The sequence below is a fragment of the Anolis carolinensis genome, chromosome 2 (genome assembly GCF_035594765.1).
Source record: "Anolis carolinensis isolate JA03-04 chromosome 2, rAnoCar3.1.pri, whole genome shotgun sequence".
NCBI classification, from domain to species: domain Eukaryota; kingdom Metazoa; phylum Chordata; class Lepidosauria; order Squamata; family Dactyloidae; genus Anolis; species Anolis carolinensis.
In genome coordinates this window covers 268,042,939-268,064,567 of record NC_085842.1, presented here as the reverse complement: position 1 = coordinate 268,064,567, position 21,629 = coordinate 268,042,939, and the positions used below count along the sequence as shown (strand labels likewise).

At 37.0% G+C, this 21,629-nt stretch overlaps 1 protein-coding gene across 8 annotated transcripts in view; it reads left to right on the top strand.

The window, feature by feature from the left end:
- The window catches only part of apc (APC regulator of WNT signaling pathway), a 101,499-nt gene that overhangs the window by 42,936 nt on the left and 36,934 nt on the right, over nucleotides 1-21,629 (top strand). For 7 of the 8 annotated variants that reach the window (XM_008114016.3, XM_008114014.3, XM_008114015.3 and 4 more), the window contains 4 exons: nucleotides 259-343; nucleotides 1,036-1,237; nucleotides 8,871-8,979; nucleotides 10,314-10,427. In XM_008114016.3, the coding sequence (XP_008112223.2) occupies nucleotides 301-343; nucleotides 1,036-1,237; nucleotides 8,871-8,979; nucleotides 10,314-10,427 (468 nt within the window). In that variant the 5' untranslated portion in view covers nucleotides 259-300. Of the gene's footprint in view, nucleotides 1-258; nucleotides 344-1,035; nucleotides 1,238-8,870; nucleotides 8,980-10,313; nucleotides 10,428-21,629 lie in introns of those variants that run through there. The other variant, XM_062972182.1, reaches the window with a different exon arrangement.

Here is a 21,629-nt window from a genome sequence, read left to right as displayed (position 1 = left end):
ACGAAAATTGTGTTAAGTAGTGTAATCAGTGTAAATAATACCAAAATATTTTGTTGTTTTTGTTGTTAGAGCTGTAATCTGTTTGCTAAAATATTTAAATAAAACAAATTCATTCATCTATGGAAGAAATGTGTATGGTTGTTAAAAATATTGCGAGAGTTTGGTGGGTCTTTTGGAGTGGAAGATGTTACAAAATTATGAGATTTAATCTCATTTTAGAATGATTTTCTTGATAGTATTATATTCTTTGTTTCGTAGGAGGTGCTGAAGCAGCTGCAAGGAAGCATTGAAGATGAGGCAATGGCGTCTTCTGGTCAGATAGATTTACTGGAACGTCTTAAAGGTAAACTTGGAGGAAGGTTGTCAACTTGTTAAGTTAAATGTATCCCTTTAGAGAACTCCTTATGCGAAATCAGGGATGCTTAGTTATAAAACATACAAGCCAGGGTGGGAAGGATATAGGCCACCATCTACTTATTGGCCAAGGGTGCAACCATCATCACAGATCCTAGCAGTGCTACTGGGAAACACGATTATAAGGAGTGTCGACTTTGTTTGCTGCAATTGTAGTGGGCTGTTGGGAAGAGTATTCCTACAAGGAAATAAGGCATGTATTTTCGGCACACCACTTTCCACATGAAAATTTCTGGGTTTTTTGTGGTGACAGAAACTTTGGTAATGGGATTTACATTGAGACAGTCATGGTATGGCATATTACCTCTTTCAGCATGAACAAAGTTGAAGTTCTTTTGCTGAGAAAAAAGTGATATAATGTTTTATCACATATTTAAAATTTAAAAGAATAGTGAAGAACATAGTCAAAGAGTGTACAGGGGTTCGGAGTCACAGAAGTCCAGTTGACTGTCTCTTTCCGCACTAACAGTAAGTCCCACTGTCCATTTATTATAATGAGGAAAAATAATGTTTCATTTGTTTATTACAGAAATAAAAAGTAATTTTAGAAATTGAAGTATTAGAGGACTTCTTGCTAACATTTCTAAGTCTTAATTGATCCAACTCTCTGTTTCTGTTCAGAACTGAACTTGGACAGCAATAACTTTCCTGGAGTGAAGTTAAGGCCAAAGATATCTATGCGTTCATATGGAAGCAGGGAAGGATCGGTCTCTAGTCGATCAGGAGACTGCAGTCCTGTTCCCATGGGATCATATCCCAGAAGAGGCTTTATGAATGGAAGCAGAGAGAGCACTGGTTATTTAGAAGAATTAGAGAAAGAGAGGTAATATTTTTGTCCTAGATATGTTTTATACATCAACTTAAGAACATATAACAAAATACACCTGGTTTTATAGGAATTATTTTCCTTTTGTTAGAGAGTGGGAAAGACAAAAAATGCTCAAGGGCAAAGAGGCCCTAAATGTCCTAAACGCACCAGATCCTGTTTGATTTTGGAAGTTAAGCAGAGTCAGCTTCTGATTAATACTTGGCTAGATGAGAGAAAATAAACATTAAGTGCTATAGGCAAAATTAGTTCTGTGTAGTCTTCATCTAAGAAAATTATGTGAAATCTGTGGTGTTGCAACAAGTCAGCTTGTGACTTGAAGGTGCATACGCACATATGCTTACACAAATCTGGGAATGTATGTTTGAACTAAAGTTGCATTCTTGAAGGTCTGTTTAGATGCATGGCAGAAAGTGTGTGCGCCATAGTTGTGCTCATTGATTTCACTGTAGAACAACAGAACTCAATCCATGTTAGAGTCACTACTGGGTGAATTTGCATGTGGTGGAAATACCATATATACTCATGTATAAGTCAACCTCATGTATAAATGGAGGGCCAGTTTATGTTGACCCATGGAAAATTCTACCCATGTTTTTCATCATTAATATCATTAATTTAATTGAGACTGTTTAGAAATATGTGCATGTTTTACAGCTGTCAGTTATTATTTAATCTTAATTGCAAATATCAAGAGTTTCAACCAAAGGTAAGCATGCATGAACAGAAGATAGTTCTATGCTTCTGCTATAGAACGCGAGTCAGATTTCACCTAACTTTAACCTTGTTTCCTCAATTTCATAAAGACATATATATATAAAACCACATGGCACCCACTATATGTAGGATCATAGAATCATAGAATAGTAGAGTTGGAAGAGACCTCATGGGCTATCCAGTCCAACCCCCTGCCAAGAAGCAGGAAATTGCATTCAAAGCACCCCCGACAGATGGCCAACCAGCCTCTACTTAAAAGGATACTTTCATTTTCAGAACAGTCTTTTCTGATGTTTTTGAGTGTTCAGGGAAGATTTGTTTATTTATTTATTTAAAACATTTGTATTTTGCCCTTCTCACCCCGAAGGGGACTCAGGGCGGAGCATAACATATATCCAGCAAGCATTCCATGCTGGGACATAAAATAATTATAAATATACACAAACATCAAAACATTAAAAACATTAAACAAGCTGATAGGAATCAAACACAACTCAGTGCACTCTTTGCTCACACACGGCAAGCTTAGGATCCAAGCTGTGTGTTGTAAAAAAAAATAATGGACAGACATATGGCATTTACTTTTTCTTTCTGCACTACAGTAATAGCATCTGCCAGCAAGAGCTAGTCACAAAATGGTGACTTGGGATAGATCTTACAATGAATTATTGCCAACATGCATATTTATATTTATATATATGAGTATAAACATCAGTAGAACTTAAATTTTACAATAGTCAGATCAATTACAATAGTTCTTTCCCTTTCCCCCATCAGTGTCTGTGGTTTCCTTTTCACAGTAACAGTTATTCACGTTCAACCGCAATCTGAAAATATTAAATGAAAAAATTCATATAATTTTATTATAATATATTGTTATAATTGTTGTATATTGTTATAAGTTATTTTGCTATTTTCCTACCATGCCTAATTTATATATATATATATATGTGTGTGTGTGTGTGTGTGTGTGTGTGTGTGTGTGTATAAAGAGAAAGAGAGTAATCTCTACAGTCACTTACGTACCCGCTGACAAGACTCTACATTTTGAGGCAATCCTACTTGGCCACGAGTGATACCCCATGATGATGAGTAGTAGTACATACAATAGGTGGTACTATCTGCAGTTTCAAATATGCAGTGGTGATATTAGAATGTGTGCCCTCCGGATAAGAGAAGACTACTGTACCATTCTTTCAAATAAATTCTCCCCTTAAAATTCCTTTTGATTTATCCCTCAAATGAATATAATAATCAATCATTCAAATCATCCTAACAGAAACCCCTTCAAACCTTTGATTAACTATCAAAGGTAGCCTTTACTCAAGATGTTACTTTATATATGCTAAGCCACATATAAATTGATCAAATAAATAAATGCTGTAGTTTTTATCAACATTAGAGTATTATTGCATGAAGACATTGTACTGCATTGAATGTTTTATGTAAGCAGATTAATATTCATATTTAAGTTTACTCCTAATCACACAAATTTAGGCTGCAGGTGATTCCTTCTGAATAAACATGTTTAAATCATACTCTTAATCTATCATATGCATACATTTAATATTTGGGAGATGACAAGAAGATACTTTTTGGTGTTTAGGATTTTCTAGAACCCAGGTCCTTTGTTGCTGTTGTTTTGCTTTTTTATGTTCCAATATATCCCTGTTAATGTTTGGTATGTAAGATTTGGCTTCTGTTTAGTGCGTTCAGCCTGTCAGATTCTCCTAATGTATATCTGTTTGAATAGTTAATAAACTCTGTCTAATATCTTTGAAAAATCTGTACTAAATGTGTAATATAAAACCAATAAAAATTAAGTCTATACTGAATTTAGCTTTTCAGTATTTCTACATTTAGGTGGATAGTTGTTTAGAGAGAATTTTCATAGACACAGACAAATAGAGTTGAAGGTGCCAAAAGAGTAATTATAATTCAACACACTCTCAGTGCAAGAATCTATAGGTACAACATCTCTGAGTAGTGGCCATCCAACCTCTGTTTACAGACTTCCAACAATGGTGAGTTTACCACTCTTGGTGATATACTGTTCCACCGCCAAGCAGTTTTTACCATCAGAAAATTCTTCTGAATCTTTCTAGTTATTATGGCTAGTTATTATTCAGTCTGGAATCTGCATCGCAGAACAGAAGAAAACTAACTTGTTCCATCTTTCACATGACACTCTTTAGAAAGTTTCGATATTTAAAGACGTCCTTCATGTTACTTCTCAGTCTTCTTTACTCAACAGGGCCCCCAGTGGCACAGTGCTGAGCTGCTAAACTTGCAGACTGAGAGGTCACAGGTTTGAATCCGGGGAGCACCTGCTGTTAGCCCCAGTTCTGCCAACTTAGCAGTTCAAAAACATGCAAATTTGAATAGATCATTAGGTACCGTCCGGCAGGAAGGTAATGGTGCTCCATGCAGTCATGCCAGCCACATGACCTTGGAGGTGTCTACGGACAACGGCAGCTCTTCGGCTTAGAAATGGAGATGAGCACAAACCCCCAGAGTCGGACACAAATTGACTTAATGTCAGGGGAATACCTTTACCTTCATGTTACTTCTCAGTCTTCTTTACTCAACAGTTCAAATATTGAGTACAAGAGTGGACAACAAACAGGCAACAAAGAACTCAATATTCTTGTTATGCTGCTCTGGCTGCCAGTCCCTGACCCTTTGTGGTCCTTACCCACCAGCAAATCTTGTTTCTGGTCCTCCGGTTCCAGAATTCTGGCAGAATGGGACATGGATCCAGTGTTCCAGACCTAGTTAATCCCTAGTTCTTTTAACTAGTTGGATAAAAGTAGCTTTGTACTTATTGATACAAGAAATAAATGCCCTTCCTGCAATAAAGACTCACTATAGCAAAGGAGGAATCAACCAAAATATCAGTTTTCTGTCTAGCCCAAAATAATATCATCCATTCCCTCTTGCAGTGTCAAGATAAGTGTGATTCCAAAGCAGCCAGCAAGAAAAATGCTGCTTCCAGCTTCATTTCCTCATCTAGAACCACAGGAAGGCCAGTCTTTCCCATAACAGCTCTCCTGAATAACAACAGTGTGATGGGGGTTGCTTTACAAACGTCTAGGACAAAACACAGGATTTCCTTACTGTCAACACCTATTGACATGAACGGCTATATATTCAGTACCAGCAACGGATATCTGCTTGGCCATTTCCTCCGTATTTGTCGTAGTTCCACAAGAAGGGGGGGGGCAGTGAGGTTTCAGTCATTCTGAATCTGAAGCAGCCTAATAATCACATGAACAAATAATGTTTCAAGAGAAAATAAGAATGGAATCAACTTCTAGCAAGTAGAATTTTTGGCGCACATAAATCTTGCAGATACATACCTGCATGTCAATATCAAAGAATCCCTCTACAAATAACTTCAAATACCATTGCAAAGAGGAGTGGGTGTGAAGAGCCTCTAACAGAAAAGTTAGAGCCCCATCAATGGGCCTTTCTATGTGGGAAGACTTCAAACCCAAGTAGGTTCTGACAGCTCCAGTAGGTCATCTGAATTGATGACAAAGCACGCCTTTGGCATCTGCTGTGAATTGTATATAATGGGACTTGAGCATATGTGGATTGTTGAATCCATGGGTGCAGAATCTCTGGATACATAGGACCAAGTGTATGTGTTAAGTTTAGTTCTCAAGACTATTCCTCATTGCATCACCTTTGTGCATTGAGCCTTGGAATTAAAAGCACTATTTAAACAATACTGAGGTAGTTCTTGGTCTTGTCTCCTCATTTGCACTCAAAGTTAATTCCTTGTTCTACAGGTCAAATAAAATTTGTTGTTTTCTTTTTGAGAAAAAACAGTTTGTTCTAAAGAATAGAGCTGATGCAAATGTATATTGTGCTTCTTTTTTAACTAGATATAATAACAGAGCATCCTGAAATTGTTGTATCGCTTAAGATCAAAGGATTAGAGACTTAAATATAATTTGCCCAAAAGCATGTCTTTTAAGAGTAGGTGGAGCAGGCAGTAACCACATATTACCTGTTACTGAGTTGAAAGTAGCCATAACTTGTATTGGCCACAGCTTACATAGTTGGGACATTTGGCTATGATCCATCATCAGGATCCAACATGCTGATTACTGAGTTTTCGGGCCTCTCCTTTCAAATAGGGTACGTTAGCATAGCTGAATTTGAGTAAATGCAGCCTTCCAGTCACACCTTAGGATCTGTTCTAAGGGCTCCTTTTTAGGATGTTGGATATTAAAACTCCCTCTTTCCTAAAATGGACTTAGCCCAAAAACTTCAGCCAAGGCTGTGTGGCAAAATAATAACATTCAATGTCATAATCTAATGTTGTTTTGAGGAAATCAAAGCTCCCACAGTTTCAGATCCAGCCATGCTATTAGTTCAATCTGCAGCCATAGCTGTGGGAAATGCAGTAAAAGCAAAAGGGCAGAAATGCTGGCAACAAGAATGACAAACCAATTCAGTGGACTCCCTTATATGTACTAGGACTTGAGAAAGAACATTGCCACCTAGGTCCCTTACTATTGTTGACATTGTTGTGTTTCCAACTTATGGTGGCCCCTGGGCAAATCTGCCACAGGGTTTTTTTTTTTTTGCAAGATTTGGTCTGGGGAGTTGCCTTTGCCTGAGGCTGAGAGAATGTGACTTGCCTAAGATTACCCAGTGGGTTCTCATAGTTGACCTGGGATTTGAATCCTAGTCTCTAGAGCGGTAGTTCCAACACTCAAACCATTACACCACTCTGTCTCTCAGTTCCATCACTAGAGATCCCCAGTAACTGGCCTGCGGTATGGCTATGCAGTTGTGGGCTATCAGCTGTTGCAGTAAGGAGAGATGGCTTGTCTATCTCCTCCCACACTATCATACAGAGTGCAAAGGAGGTACTAAAACAATGGACTGGAAACAATGGACTAGAAAGGATGAGCTTTTAGACTGTTGTCTTGCAGTCTTTCTTTTTCTGTTTGCAAAAGATATTCTCCTTTCACCTTTCTCATATCCTCTTTTCCCATCACTTTCAATGTAAGACCTACTTGAGTACCTGAATGGCATAGCATACTATTTGGACTGCCTTTTTAGATATACTATTTTCTAGGAAAGAGAGGTCGCATTGCAGTAAAAACAAAGGTCATCACCTTAAAAGCTAATAAATGTAATTTAATATATACAGTCATGGTGACCAATCCACATATAGATATATCTTATTTTCTTATCTCTCTTTTGAGCTGGAAACCACCCCTCCCCTTTTTAAATATAGGACAAGGAAGGACGAATGTAAAGATTTCCTCCTTATAACAATGTGAGCTGATTCTCTGCCCTTCATAAATATTTCACTGTGTGGGACTAAGGGGATAGCCTGGACACACAAATTGCTTTGCATGCTAAATGGAATTTTGAAATACGGTATGATCTTTTCACAGCACAACCCTTTGCTATACTGCTTTTAAAATTCCTGAGTTACAAAGCAACAATTGTCATATGGCATATAGAACACAAAAAGTTTATTGGACACACACAGTCTAATTCTTTAGATCCTGTCTGTTAGTGAAATTGCATTCCCATTATTGAGGAAGTTTAATAGTTATCAGGAAAGGATAACATACTACATTTCCATCTCAAAAAGATCCATGATGTTTTTAATGGTGGATTTTATATTCTAAAGCTGTATATGTTTGGACTAGATTTTCTAGTCATTGTTGCTCTTTCTTCACTCTTGCACAAATATATTACAGAAGAGATTACAGAAAACTGAGGAAGTGCTAGATGTGGTTTTTGTATATGGTTGGGAATCTGTTTACAAGTTGACTATCTCTTATCTGAAATGCTTAAGACCAGAAGTCTTCCGTATTTCAGATTTTTATTTTGAAATAACTGCGCATATTCATATATAATGAGATATTTTTGAAATGTGACCTAATCCTAAACATGAAATTACTTTGTTTCATGTACACCTTTTACAGATGAAGCTCATTTTATACACAATACTTTTTAATAATTTTGTGAATTAAATTTTGTGTATGCATATATTAAGCCGAGAAAAAACGTAGCACTATCTCAACCACCCATGTGAATTTTGAAAGTCCAAATAAGAGATACTGAACCTATACTTGTAAAGCACTCATTACCCAGACATAAGATGCCAATTCCCATTGTGCCTTCAAGTTGCTTGTCAACCTATGGGGATTCCAATAATTTCATAGGGTTTCGTTAGGCAAATAATACCTTGGCCAAAAAAAATGGTTTTTCTGGTTTTTTCTTCATTGTTTATTGCGCATGGTGTTCAACCTAAATACTCTTAAAGGCAACAAATTCCATTTGGAAACTAAGCAAAGTCACCCTCTGGTTCATACTTGGATGGGAGATAGCCATTGAATCCCAGGTGCTGTAGGCTATATTTCACAGGAAGAAACTGATGAAATCATCTCTGAGTATTCCTTGCCTAAGAAAGTCCTATCAATTTAAAGGGATTGCTGGAAGTTGATAGGTGATTTGAAGGCACATATACACCTACCTGGTATTCACTGGCTGCCTGCTGTCAGAAGTACTCACCAGAATTGACCCTGCTTATTAAACTGATTCTGATTTAACTAAGAGTGTTTATTTTTATTTTCACGGTCTTCTTGCATAGGAAGACAGTAATTGTATTGTTTCTTCAGTTTTCTGTGCAGTAGAAAATTCTTAAACATAACTGGTTGGAAATAGATTGTTGGGCACCTATTTTTCTTTTCTTTCTCGATGTAGAAGTTGAGCTATTTGTAGAATCCTTTGTTACCAATGGAGCCATCAGGTCAGAAGTCAGGAAAGAACTCTTAGGGAGCTGAACAGATGTCTCATGCATAGGCTGAACGAGTGAAAAAATTATTACCTAAGTTCTCACAGCTAATGCAGTATGATTGTTTTTGTTCATATATAGATCTCTCTTGCTTGCTGAGCTTGAAAAGGAAGAAAAAGAAAAAGACTGGTATTATGCACAACTTCAGAATCTAACTAAGAGGATAGATAGCCTTCCTCTTACTGAAAACGTAAGTAATAATAGTAACAGCATTCTTTCTCATATAAATATCATTTTGGTATTCTCTGCTTTGCAGTCTTTTTAAAATGTTTTATCTTTTATGCAAAAAATCACATGGACTTCCTGTGAATTGTATAAAAATGAAAACTCACATGGCTCTACCAACTAGAACTAATTTACTCTAGAATATGCATATAGAAGGGGATAATAATAATAATAATAATAATAATAATAATAATATTTCTTGCTCGCCTCTCCTCACAGCTCGAGGCGGGTTTCAGCATTGCTAAAGCACATAATCAAAACACACAATCATTTTAAAACTTGTAGAATATACATATTAAAACATATTTTCATAAAATACACAAAACAAAAATTAGACATAGAATGGAAGTTTAAAATTCGTCATTAAACCTGTCTGGGTAGTACCACACTCTTTGACCCATTCCCATCCATCCATTCTGCATAGGAAGTCTGTACTTCAGAATTCTCTCCAGCCATACGTAGTATATAATTCCCAATTTTTTGGTAGTACTCATGTTTTCTTAAAATAACAGTGCTTCTCAGATTTATCTATCAAGAAGTTGAAGATCCAGAATAGTACTGAATCTGAAGAATTCCAGATTATACCAAACTGGGCTCTGCCTAATGTGGTTTGTAAATTTCAGTGTCAGCATATCTTGCATGTAGATCATCCTGTTGTGTGTTACTGAAAAGATTCAAACCTGAGTACTCAATGTACATGCATCCTTTTAAAAAATAATATAGAATGTGATTTACAAATTGCTATGTAAGAGATGCTAATCTTGATTTTTATAATCTTATTCTTAAATTTTAAAATGAAATATTCACTTAGTGTCACAGCATTTCTTTGTTTAAATTACAGCACCACATTCAATATAATACAAGCACTCAATTGTAATACTAAATCCTGTAGGCTGCCCCTTTCCTACATTTTCCCAAATCCTAGATTAATGAAAGATAAGAAGGAAAGAAACAGTGTGCGTGAGGAGCAGATTGTTTCTCTGGGAGGGTGTTCTGTATTTGTTCTTCCATCCTCCAAAAATGAAGGGAAAGCCAGCTTAACAGTGTGTAGATATGTGAATGGTACTTTATTGTATTTAATGGAGGAAAATTATAAGATCCACACAGGGTTCATAAATATTTTAGTGTCTATAGATTTCCTTTGATGAATGGCTTTTTCTGTGTGGTAATCATTTTCACATTATGATAATTAGGTCTGCCTTTCTAAATTCCTTGTTTAGATAGTATGAATAGAATGTTAGGCATATAATTGATTGGAATTGTTCTGTTTTTTTATTTTATTTTTTTCTTTGATTCCAGTTCTCCTTGCAGACAGACATGACCAGAAGACAACTGGAATATGAGGCAAGGCAGATTAGAGCTGCCATGGAAGAACAGCTTGGCACTTGCCAGGATATGGAGAAGAGGGCACAGGTAATTACTGTATGTATAAAGGTTTTGCCAAAATTTAAAGGTTGGAACACTCTGCCAATGGAACAAAAACAGAATAAATGCAGTGCAAAATAGCCTAAATACTTTGCAGTGAGAACTAGAGGCATGCCGTCCACTGCAGCCATGGAGCCTATGACCATTTCAGTAGAGAAAGAGAGAGTCTTCTTGGTAGCTGCCCGTGAGGCTCTGGAACTCCCTTCCCAGGAAAGCCAGATTGCCCCATTTTTGTTCCCCTTCTGTTGGCAAGCTAAAACCTTTTTATTCAGACAAGATTTTAAAACAAAGCTTTTGATCTTTTTAATTACATTTGCTTCTTTAACTTGAAGGGTGCATTATTCAACCTTTGCCTCAAAGCCTCATCTCTTTCAGCTTCTTAAAATAATATAACTACACCTCAAGTTGATGTGCTATCCTTTTCTCCAGCCTTCTTGTAAAAGAGGCATGCTGGAAGACATAAGCTCTCCACTTACATCCTATGGTTCAGAGATCCTGAGTTCAAGTAGTAACACAGACCTCTCATTTAAGCATTTCCTTTTCCCCGCTGTAGGGAAAACCAGTGTGAGCTTCAGATCTCTCTCCAGCTATCTCTTGAGAAAATCGCACACTAGTAAATCACACACTTTGCACAGTTAAAGCTTGTGCGCCAACTGCGACCATACCTTGAGAAGCCTGACTTGGCCATGGTGGTCCATGCCTTAGTTACCTCTAGATTGGATTACTGCAATGCACTCTACATGGGGCTGCCCTTGAAGATGGCCCGGAAACTCCAATTGCTGCAATGGTCGGCAGCCAGGTTGTTAATGGGAGCAAATTATAGAGAGCGGACAACCCTCCTATTAAAGCAGCTCCACTGGCTACTAATAAGTTTCCAGTCCCAATTCAAGATGCTGGTTATCACCTATAAAGCCCTAAACGGTTTGGGTCCGGCTTATCTTTGTGATCGCATTTCTTACTACGAATCTGCACAATCCCTGAGATCTGCAGTGGAATCTCTTCTCTCGCTCCCGGCTGGTGGGGACGAAAGAGAGGGCCTTCTTAGCGGTAGCCCCTCTGGCTCTGGAACTTCTTTTTGGGGGAAATTAGACTAGCCCCCACTCTGACCACATTCCGGAAAGAGCTGAAAACCTGGCTATTTTGATGAGTATTTGACTGATTCTGCACAATTGACGGTGTCCTTGACCTCCACCTATACCCAGCCATTGCACTTTATTCTGGTCCAGCTTTAGAGGTTGCAAGATATTGCACATAAATAAATTCTACTGCCTTACTTTCAATCTTGAATACAATCACTGTGCCTAGCTATTTGTTTTTTTTTTTTAAATATATAAATCTTTATTAGAAGTTTCCATATCTATATATATAAAAGAGTGATGGCATCAGGGCAATTCACAAAACAACAAAAGTACAGGCCCCCCAACCTCAAAATTTGACAACACAACCCATCATCCACGCCTCAAGGTTGATACAACAAAAAGAAAAGAAAAAGAAAGTCCTAATTAGAGGGAGAGCAATAATTTTTTTATCCAATTGCTGCCAGTTTAGAGGGCTAATCTCTGCCCACTTGGTTGCCTAGCAACCAAGGGACAGCCAGGTTTCAGTTAGGGGACAGGCAGATTTAGGCCTCACTTAGTCTTCTTCCACAGATTATCTAATTAGCACTGGATTATATGGCAGTGTAGACTCAAGGCCCTTCCACACAGCTATATAACCCATTTATAATCTTATATTATCTGCTTTGCACTGGATTATCTTGACTCCACACTACCATATAATCCACTTCAGTGTGCATTTTATACAGCTGTGAAGAAGGAGCCTCAGATAATCCAGTTCTGAGCAGATAATATAAGATTAGAAATATACAGTAGAGTCTCACTTATCCAACGCAAACAGGCCAGCAGGACAAGTGAATATGTTGGATAATAAGAAGGGATTCAGGAAAAGCCAATTAAACATCAAATTAGGTAATCGTTATACAAATTAAGCACCAAAACATCATATTATACAACAAATTTGACAGAAAAAGTAGTTCCATGCGCAGTAATGCTATGTAGTATTTACAGTAGAGTCTCACTTATCCAACACTCGCTTATCCAATGTTCTGGATTATCCAACGCATTTTTGTAGTCAATGCTTTCAATATATCGTGATATTTTGGTGCTAAATTCATAAATCCAGTAATTTCTACATAGAATTACTGTGTATTGAACTACTTTTTCTTCCAAATTTGTTGTCTAACATGATGTTTTGGTCCTTAATTTGTGAAATCATAACTTGATTTGATGTTTAATAGGCTTATCCTTAATCCCTCCTTATTATCCAACATATTCGCTTATCCAACATTATGCCGGCCCGTTTATGTTGGATAAGTGAGACTCTACTGTACTGTATTTACAAATTTACCACTAAAATATCACAATGAATTTAAAACACTGACTACAAAAACATTGATTATGAAAAGGCAGACTGCGTTGGATAATCCAGAACATTGTATAAGCGAATGTTGGATAAGTGAGATTCTTCTTTAATATGAAATAATTACTGGGATAGAATAATGCAGAACAATATAATCTCTAAAACCAGGACAGTAAATAAACAGGGGAATTCCACACAGGAAACAATCAGGTCCAGCTAACACCTCCCAACAAAGTATTCCCATCATCAAAGTCTGGCAAATCCTGTTTTCTCAGGGCCATAGACAGTAGAAGCACATAAAATATTGCAAACAACACCACTCTGAAAACAAGGGAATTCCAGACAGGAAACAATCAGGGCCAGCTAACACCTCCCAATAAAGTATTCCCATCATCAAAGTCTGGCAAATCCTGTTTTCTCAGGGCCACAGACAGTAGAAGCACATAAAATATCGCAAACAACACCACTCTGAAAACAAGGGAATTCCAGACAGGAAACAATCAGGGCCAGCTAACACCTCCCAACAAAAAATTCACTCAGGGAGGAAACAGCCAGGCTTTAAAGCTGCAAGGCCATTACATCCTAATCATTGTTCCTAATTGCAGCATTCATACTTGCCTCCAACAAACAAAAAAAACCAATCAGAAATATTGTATATTCACAACCTTTAGGAAATAATATCCCCTGATGGCGCAGCGTGTTAAAGCGCTGAGCTGCTGAACTTCTGGACCGAAAGGCCACAGGTTTGAATTGGGGGAGCGGAGAGAGCCCCCACTGTTAGCCCCAGCTTCTCCCAACCCAGAAGTTCAAAAACATGCAAATGTGAGTGCATCAATAGGTACTGCTCCGGCGGGAAGGTAACGCCGCTCCATGTAGTCATCCCACATGACTTTGGAGGAGTCTACAGACAACGCCGGCTCTTCGGCTTAGAAATGGAGATGAGCACCAACCTCCAGAGTAAGACACGACTGGACTTAATGTCTGGGGAAAACCTTTACCCTTGACCTTAACTACCACCAATTCCTCAATACTTTATTTCCCAGACCACCAGACTTCGCCACAGCAACGCGTGGCCGGGCACAGCTAGTATATGATAAAATAGCATTGGGGAAAATAAAGAATAAAAAGAGAAAGATAGGGGTAAAAGTGAGGGGGCAGATAGAGGGAAGACAGGGATGGAGGAAAAGAAAAAGAAGAAATAAAAATAATTTTTTTAAAAAAAAATAGGACTTCCAGGTCATCCGGTGGGGTTGGTCTTCTGCTCATACTTCTTTCTCCTTCTTCATCCAATCTTTTTCCTTCCCTGTTGTTTAGACATTAAAAAGGTTAATCTGTCCATATTTTTTATTTCTAAAATTTTGGTTAGCCAATCTGTTTTATTAGGAATTTCTTTTTGTCTCCAAAATCTCCCATATATAATTCTAGCTGCCGTTGTTAAATATGTTATTATCTTTTCTTCATTTGAACCTGGGGGGAAGTTTGAAATGCCTAATAGGTATATTTCAGGTGTTTTGTTAAACTTTTTATCCAAAATGATTTGTGTACTCTCATGGATTTTTGTCCAGAATTCTTTTGCTCTTTTACATGTCCACCAAATGTGGAAGTATGAACCCTCTTCCTCTCTACATTTCCAGCATTTTGTACTCATACTTTTGTTTATTAGTCCTAATCTTTTTGGTGTTATATGCCATCTGTAGAACATCTTCGTCCAGTTTTCCTTTAAGTCATATGAATATGTAAGTTTTAATTTCCTACCCCAGCATGCCTCCCATTCTTCCAATTGTATCGATCTCCCAATATTTCTCGCCCATTTAATCATGCAATCTTTAATTATTTCAGTTTCCGTATCCCATTCCAGTAGTATTTTATATATTTTCGATATTGTTTTTCTTTCTGTATTAAAGATTCTATCCCATCTATTATTATTTTCCATAAAACCCATAGTTTTGTCTTTTTTAAAGAATTCCTTAAGTTGGCCATACTGTAGCCATGATATGTTTGGATACTTTATTTTTATCTCTTGTTGTGTTTTTAATATATGCTCTGAATCCTGTTTCTTTATTAGTTCCTCATATTTTGGCCAACTTGACCATCCCAATAGCTTCCTTTGTGATGCTTCTAAGGGTGATAACCATCCTGGGGTTTTATTATACATTCTGGTTTTGTATTTTTGCCAGGTTTTTATTAATGCTGATCTAATTATATGATTACAAATTTTTTTTCTCTAATTTGGTTCTGTCATACCATAGGTATGCATGCCACCCAATCCTCAAGTCAAAACCTTCTAGATTCAATATTTTTCTATTTTTTATTTGTATCCAATCTCTAATCCATAACAGGTTGGTTGCTTCATAATAGAGTTTCAGGTTGGGTAGTGCAAGACCTCCTCTACTCTATTTTTTGGTGTGATGTCTATCCCCAGGTATTTGATTTTAGAAGTTATCTGTATACCTAATTGCTCTATTATGCTGTCTTGTTTTTTCTTTTGTATATTTTTCGCTAAAGCTTTAGTTTTGTTTATGTTCATTTTGAAGCCAGCCACTTCCCCATATTCTTTAATGGTCTCAATCCATTTCCCTCCTTTCTTTAACGGTTCCTCTATAAAACAAATCAGATCATCTGCATAGGCTCTTATTTTATAATTGACACCTTCTATCTCTGCATCCTGTAATTCTTTATTTTCTCTAATTTTATTAAGTAATATTTCTAATGACATTATAAATATTAATGGTGACAACGGGCAGCCCTGTCTTGTCCCTTTTTGAATTTTGATTGGTTCTGTTTCTATTCCATTTACTATAATTTTTGCTGTCTGATTTTGATAAATTGCTTCTAATAAATTTTGAAAATAATACCCCATGTCTAATTCTTGAGCTAGAAATTTGAAAAAATTCCAATTCACCCTATCGAATGCCTTCTCAGCGTCTATAGCTAGAAATAATACTTCTCTTTGGCTATTTGTTTCGTAATATTCTATTAAGTCTAAAACTATGTGGATGTTGTCCTTGATGTGTCTGTTAGGAAGAAATCCTACTTGGTCCTCTTTTATCCAGTTAACTAGGAAATTTTTTTAATCTCTCAGCCAATATATTAGAGAAAATTTTATAATCTATGTTTAGCAAGGAAATGGGCCTATAATTCTTAATCTCTTCTGGGTCCGTATTTTCTTTGTGTATTACCGTAATTGAGGCTTCCTTCCAAGAATCTGGCATTTTTCTTTCATTTCTTATTATATTCATTATGTTTTGGAGATGTGGTATTAATTCATTTTCGAATGTCTTATAGTATATTGCAGATAGTCCATCCGGTCCTGGGGCTTTGGATCCATCTAATTTTTTAATCGCATCTTTTATTTCTTTTCTTGAAATTTCTTTATTTAATACTTCCCTTTCCTCGGTTGTTATTCTTTCTAGTTTTAGTTTCCCCAAGTAGCTTGTAATGTTTTCTTCTGGGATCTTATCCTTCTCGTATAATTTACTATAGAATTTAAAGAATTGGTTTGCAATTTCTTTCTCTGTAAAATAATACTTCTCTCCAATTTTTATTCTATTTATATATGTAGATTCCCTTTTTTCCCTCAGTTTCCTTGAAATCCTGTTTTATATACTTTAGTTGTTTTGCTCTCTGTTCTAATTCTAAGTGTTCTCTATTTTTTTGTCTTATTATTAATTCTTGAAGAAGTTTATTATTCTTAGGGTTCTTTTTTAATTTGTTCTCAATTTCCGTTATTTCTTCCAATATCTGTTTTAATTGTTCCTGTTTTTTTCTCTTTTTTTGGGCACTTTGTTGTATAAAATAACCCCTCATAGTGGCCTTACTCGCTTCCCATACTATCATTGGTGATGTTTCCTGATTGTTATTCATCGTAAAATATTCTGCTATTAACTTCTTATTTTTCTCGATATCTTCTTTCTTTTTTAGGAGATTTCCGTCTAATCTCCATTTCCATTTCCCCCTTTTTTGGTTTAATATCAATTCTATCGGGCTGTGGTCTGTATCTATCATAGGTAAAATCTTTGTTTTCGTTACTTTAGGGCTTAGTGATCTTGATATCCAAAACATGTCGATTCGGGACCAACTTTTATGTCTTGCTGAGAAAAAAGTATAATCCCTATCCTTTTCGTGTTGTAACCTCCATATATCTACCAGATTATATTCCTCCTTAAATTTCTTAAATTCTTTAGATAATGTTCCCTTATTTTTCCTTTTTTCCTTGTCTGTTCCTGGGTTTTTGTCTATTTCATTATTTAAGACTCCGTTGAAGTCTCCCATTAGTATTATCCCATCGAATTCCTTATCTGTTAATAATTTTTTAAGTTTTTTCACAAATGTTGTTTTTGACTCATTTGGTGCGTAAATATTACACACTAATATTTTTAAATTTTCTAACTTTATTGCGACCCCTAATATTCTACCCTCGTTATCCTTAAAACCTAATTCAGCGGGAATTTTAGATTTAATGTATGTGACCACCCCTCTTTTTTTCTGCGCATCCAGGGAGTAGAATTCTTGTCCTAATTTTTGTTGTAATAAAAATTTAGCATGGGATTGTTTTATATGTACTTCTTGTAAAGAGATTATATCATAATCCAATTTATTGAGCCTACTAAATATTTTATTCCGCTTCTGGGGTGCGTTCAGTCCGTTTACGTTGTTGCTATACAATTTTAACTTTCTACTCATACTCATTCTTCTTCTTTTTCATTTAGATCCTTCCCTTCCTCCTCTGAGGGGTTGATTGAGTTCTCGTCAGTAACTTCTTCTACCTCTCCCTCTTCTTCTGATTTATCTTCTCCTATTGGCTGTTCGTTTCTTAGTTTTTTTCCCGTCTATTTCCTGTCTTTTTTTGTTGTAATTTTTCCGTCCGGGTTTTCCTCTCATCGTTCTGTCATCCTGATCTGTCTCCTCCTCTTCCTCCATCTCCTTTTTAATCCGTTTGTAAAAATGTTGTGCCTTCTCCTCTGTTGTAATCCAATATTTCTCTCCTTTGTATGTAGTCATCAAACCCTCTGTTTTTTCCCACCGAAATCTAATATTATGTCTTTTCAATTCCTCTACTAGGAAGAAGTATTTTCTTCTTCTGTTTATGGTGTCAAGGGGGAATTCTCTCAGTATTACCACCTTTTTCTCTTTAAATTTGACGTAATTTTCATTATTCAGTTTCAATATTTCATCTCTATAGATTTTCTTTGTGAAATTCACTATTACATCTCATGGTGTCTTGTTTCTTTTTGCGTAGTTTGTGTTGATTCTGTAAACTCTGTCTATTCTGTTTTCTATCTCCTCTATTGGGCATTGGGTAAGGTTGGCCATAATCTCTACTACCACGCTTCTTATATTTTCTCTTGGTTCTTCGTAGATGTTTCGTAGTCTCAGTTGGTATTCCATTTCTTTCATTTCCATCGGTTCTTGTTTTGTTTCAATTTTATTAGTTTTTCCTTCTAATATTTGTACCTCTCTTTGCAGTTTTTCGTGTGATTTTCTGAGTTCTGCTTTATCGCTTTTTAATTCTTTTAGTTCTTGACTTATACTTCCTATTTCTTGTTTCATTCCTTTCAATTCATTTTTGATTTCTTTCTTAAAGTCTAACGTTTGCTCTTGAGCCAGTTTTTGGTAGGCATCTTGCTTCTCTTGCATCCTATGAAGTTCTTTGAGAATCATCTCAGTCATCTCTTTAACTTGCGATTCTTCCGAGAATGATGCTCTTTTCTGCGTGACCCTCACTCAGGTCCTTTATTTCCTTCTCGCTTCTTAATTTATAAGCCATTTTCCTTATAATATCCACAATGTGTACTCTTAGAATTATTTTAGTTCCACTAAGGTCTGCGCGTATCTAAGGCGTAAGGAAACAGTGTAAGGTGACTAATATTTGATATTTGGTATATTATAACGTTGTGATATTTTCCCGGATACGGGATTTTATTTTTATTTTTTCCCCGTATATCTATATAATATAATATACCTCTGTATGAAGTCTCACAGATTCTGCTTTATAAACTATTTACAATTTTCCCATGTCCTAGTCACAATTGCCCTGTCTTAAGCAATAAATGCTGGTGAACAATTGAAGAGATTATAATATGCTACAATCTACTTGAATTATAGCAGCAGAGCTAAGGGACACTCTGTTCCAGGTTTGCAGAATAAATGAACTATTTGCAGTTTTTATATACTATTTACAGTTTCACTTCTTCCTTCTTTTGTCTTTATTTTTCTCTTTTTTTATTTTTATTTTTTTCCCCTCCAATTTCCGGAGCTCACCTATATGGAGATGTTTTCCGGCTTCCCTTCTCTTCTCGCGTGTTGTCTTCCTTCTTTTTTCTTCCTGTGTCCTCTCGCGTTGCTTTCCCCCCCTTCTTCTTCTCCTCTCTGTTTGGTTTTTTTTTTTTCCCTTGTCTGCGTGTTGGCGCGTCAGTGCCCTCTCTCGCGAGAGTTCTTCCTCTCCCCCTCCGAGGTCTCTCCTCCTCTGGAGCTCGTCCACGCCTCTCCCTCTGTTCGATCCTGCCGATTCACTATTGTCTTAATATCGCCAGCGTTTCCAAGGTCAGTCCTTTATAGTCGCCATCTTCAGTCTTAAGAATCCAATGCAACTTTAGTACAATTCTATTAAAACAGATTTTGCTCTAATTATATGTTACATCAGTTCTCTTGCGCCTGGGTTCTTTGGCAAGCAAGTGTTTTATTCCTTTTATTTTATTTTATTTTTCCAGGTCATTAGGTCCCCTGTTGTCTCTCTCCGTCTGAATACTTATATCATTCAATTAGTTCAATTGATAGTAGTATGAATGAAGTACTCTTACCCTCCTACCGAAGCGACCTTCTTTCTTTCTTCCTTTTATACCTCTTCCCTTTTTTTAAAATTTCTCTTCTTGTGGTGATGTGGTGGCGATGAGTGTTCCGTCTGCCTGTCCGGCAGTCGGTTCGCCTCCTCCCGAGGTTCGCCGTACCCTATGGGGGTTGTCCCGGACCCTTTTAGGATCCCCCCCCCTTGATGGAGGGGTTCCTTTATGGGCCATCGGGTTCCCCGTGGGTTGCACAGTCTCCCCGCTTCAGTCCGCCAGGGGAGAGGGAGCGTCCGCTCTACCCAACCAACGGGAAGGCTGATCCTCTAGCAGAGCTTCAGAGGATCCATCTCGTCACCATATTCCCACACCGGAAGTTGCTATATGTTTGTTTTTATTGTATTTTATATGCCTTTAGATTTTATATGTTTATATGTTTTAAATGCATTTTGCTGTTGTATTTTATGTTGTATTCTGGGCCTGGCTCCCATGTGAGCTGCCCCGAGTTCCTTCAGGGAGATGGGGCAGGATATAAGAATAAAGTTATTATGTTGTTAGTAGTAAAGTGTATAGTTTCTGAGAAGGCTTCCTCCTGAGTTTTTTGTCCTGGTTCTACAATTCAGTGATGCAGAAGAGGTATTCTACAGTTCTTCCATAACTGTGTGAAGGACAGTTAACATTCACAGAGCCATTTATACTGAAATCTTCAATATAGATCACAGCAATGTCCCAGAAATAACAAAAATCCATCAGCCTAAGACCTGGTTAGGCTGCAACTCCCATCAGCTCCAGATCTAAGCGGCTGGAGCTTTCATCAACCCCAGATCTGGCCTGGCTTCAACTCCCATCAGCCTCAGATCTAGCTGTGCTGTAATTCGTAGCTCCTCTCTTAACTGGTCAGATGGCTTAGCCTTGTTGTTAAGGTGTAACTCCCATCATCTCCAGCTTGCCTAGTGAAGGGGTAAGAATGTTGGGAGCTGTAACCTGGCAAGTAAGCTGAGCCGTCTGATCGGTTAGGAAGAGAATCACGCCTTTGATTGTGTGTAGGAATCACGCGACTCTCTGGGTATGGTTGGACTCCAACTCCCATCATCTTTTATCACTCCCCCCCAAAACTCTGTCAGTATTTTAAGTTGGACCATGATGTTGGACATGTTGGACCATGTTACAATTACACAAAAAGTTACAAATGGTTTAAATGAGTTACCAAGTTCAGCTAACCATTTGGAGCCAGAAACAAATCTACAAAATACGTCAGCAAATGGAAAATATCTCATTAGGCCTATGTTATGAGGTTGCCATCTTGTGAATAACTGAGACTAGGGGCAGTTTGTGAGCTGTGAGAAGCATCTAGCAGAAATCATTTGAAACTATTTCCTGCACTTTTGAGTGGAAAGGGTTTCATTCATGGGCGGTTTGTGGTTGCAGAGATACACCGATTGCAAATCAGGTCCATCATTTTGAAACAAATCACATTTAAAATGATTTTAGTACACTCCTTAATCATTTAGATTTAAATTAAGAGTATTAAACTCTGGGACCTAATCCTAATGATATATATGGGTTTTTTTGTTTGATCCCACTGAATTCAGTCTGCATATGCAAGTATGCATAGGATTAAATCAATGGGAATTGACTGTATTTTACATGTGTTAATATATAGCATACTGAAACACTTCTTTTTAAAAAAGCAAAGCCACATTTGAAATGGGAAAATAGCAAGGGAGGGGGCTGCTTAACTCTTTCAATACATACTTTTCCACCACTGAATTCCTTTTCCATTCCAGTTGTGTTTTTGCAATAATTTGAAACCATTTGAGTTTATATTTGGAAAAATGAAATAGGCTGTTGGAATTAATCTATTGACGGATACAGGACTTAGTGCTAGGGAAATGATAACAGTTTTGGAATTCAGGGTAATCTGGCAATACCTATAATCTTGTGCTTTTGATCTCATAGTATATATTAAGTAGTACAATGTCTAAAAATA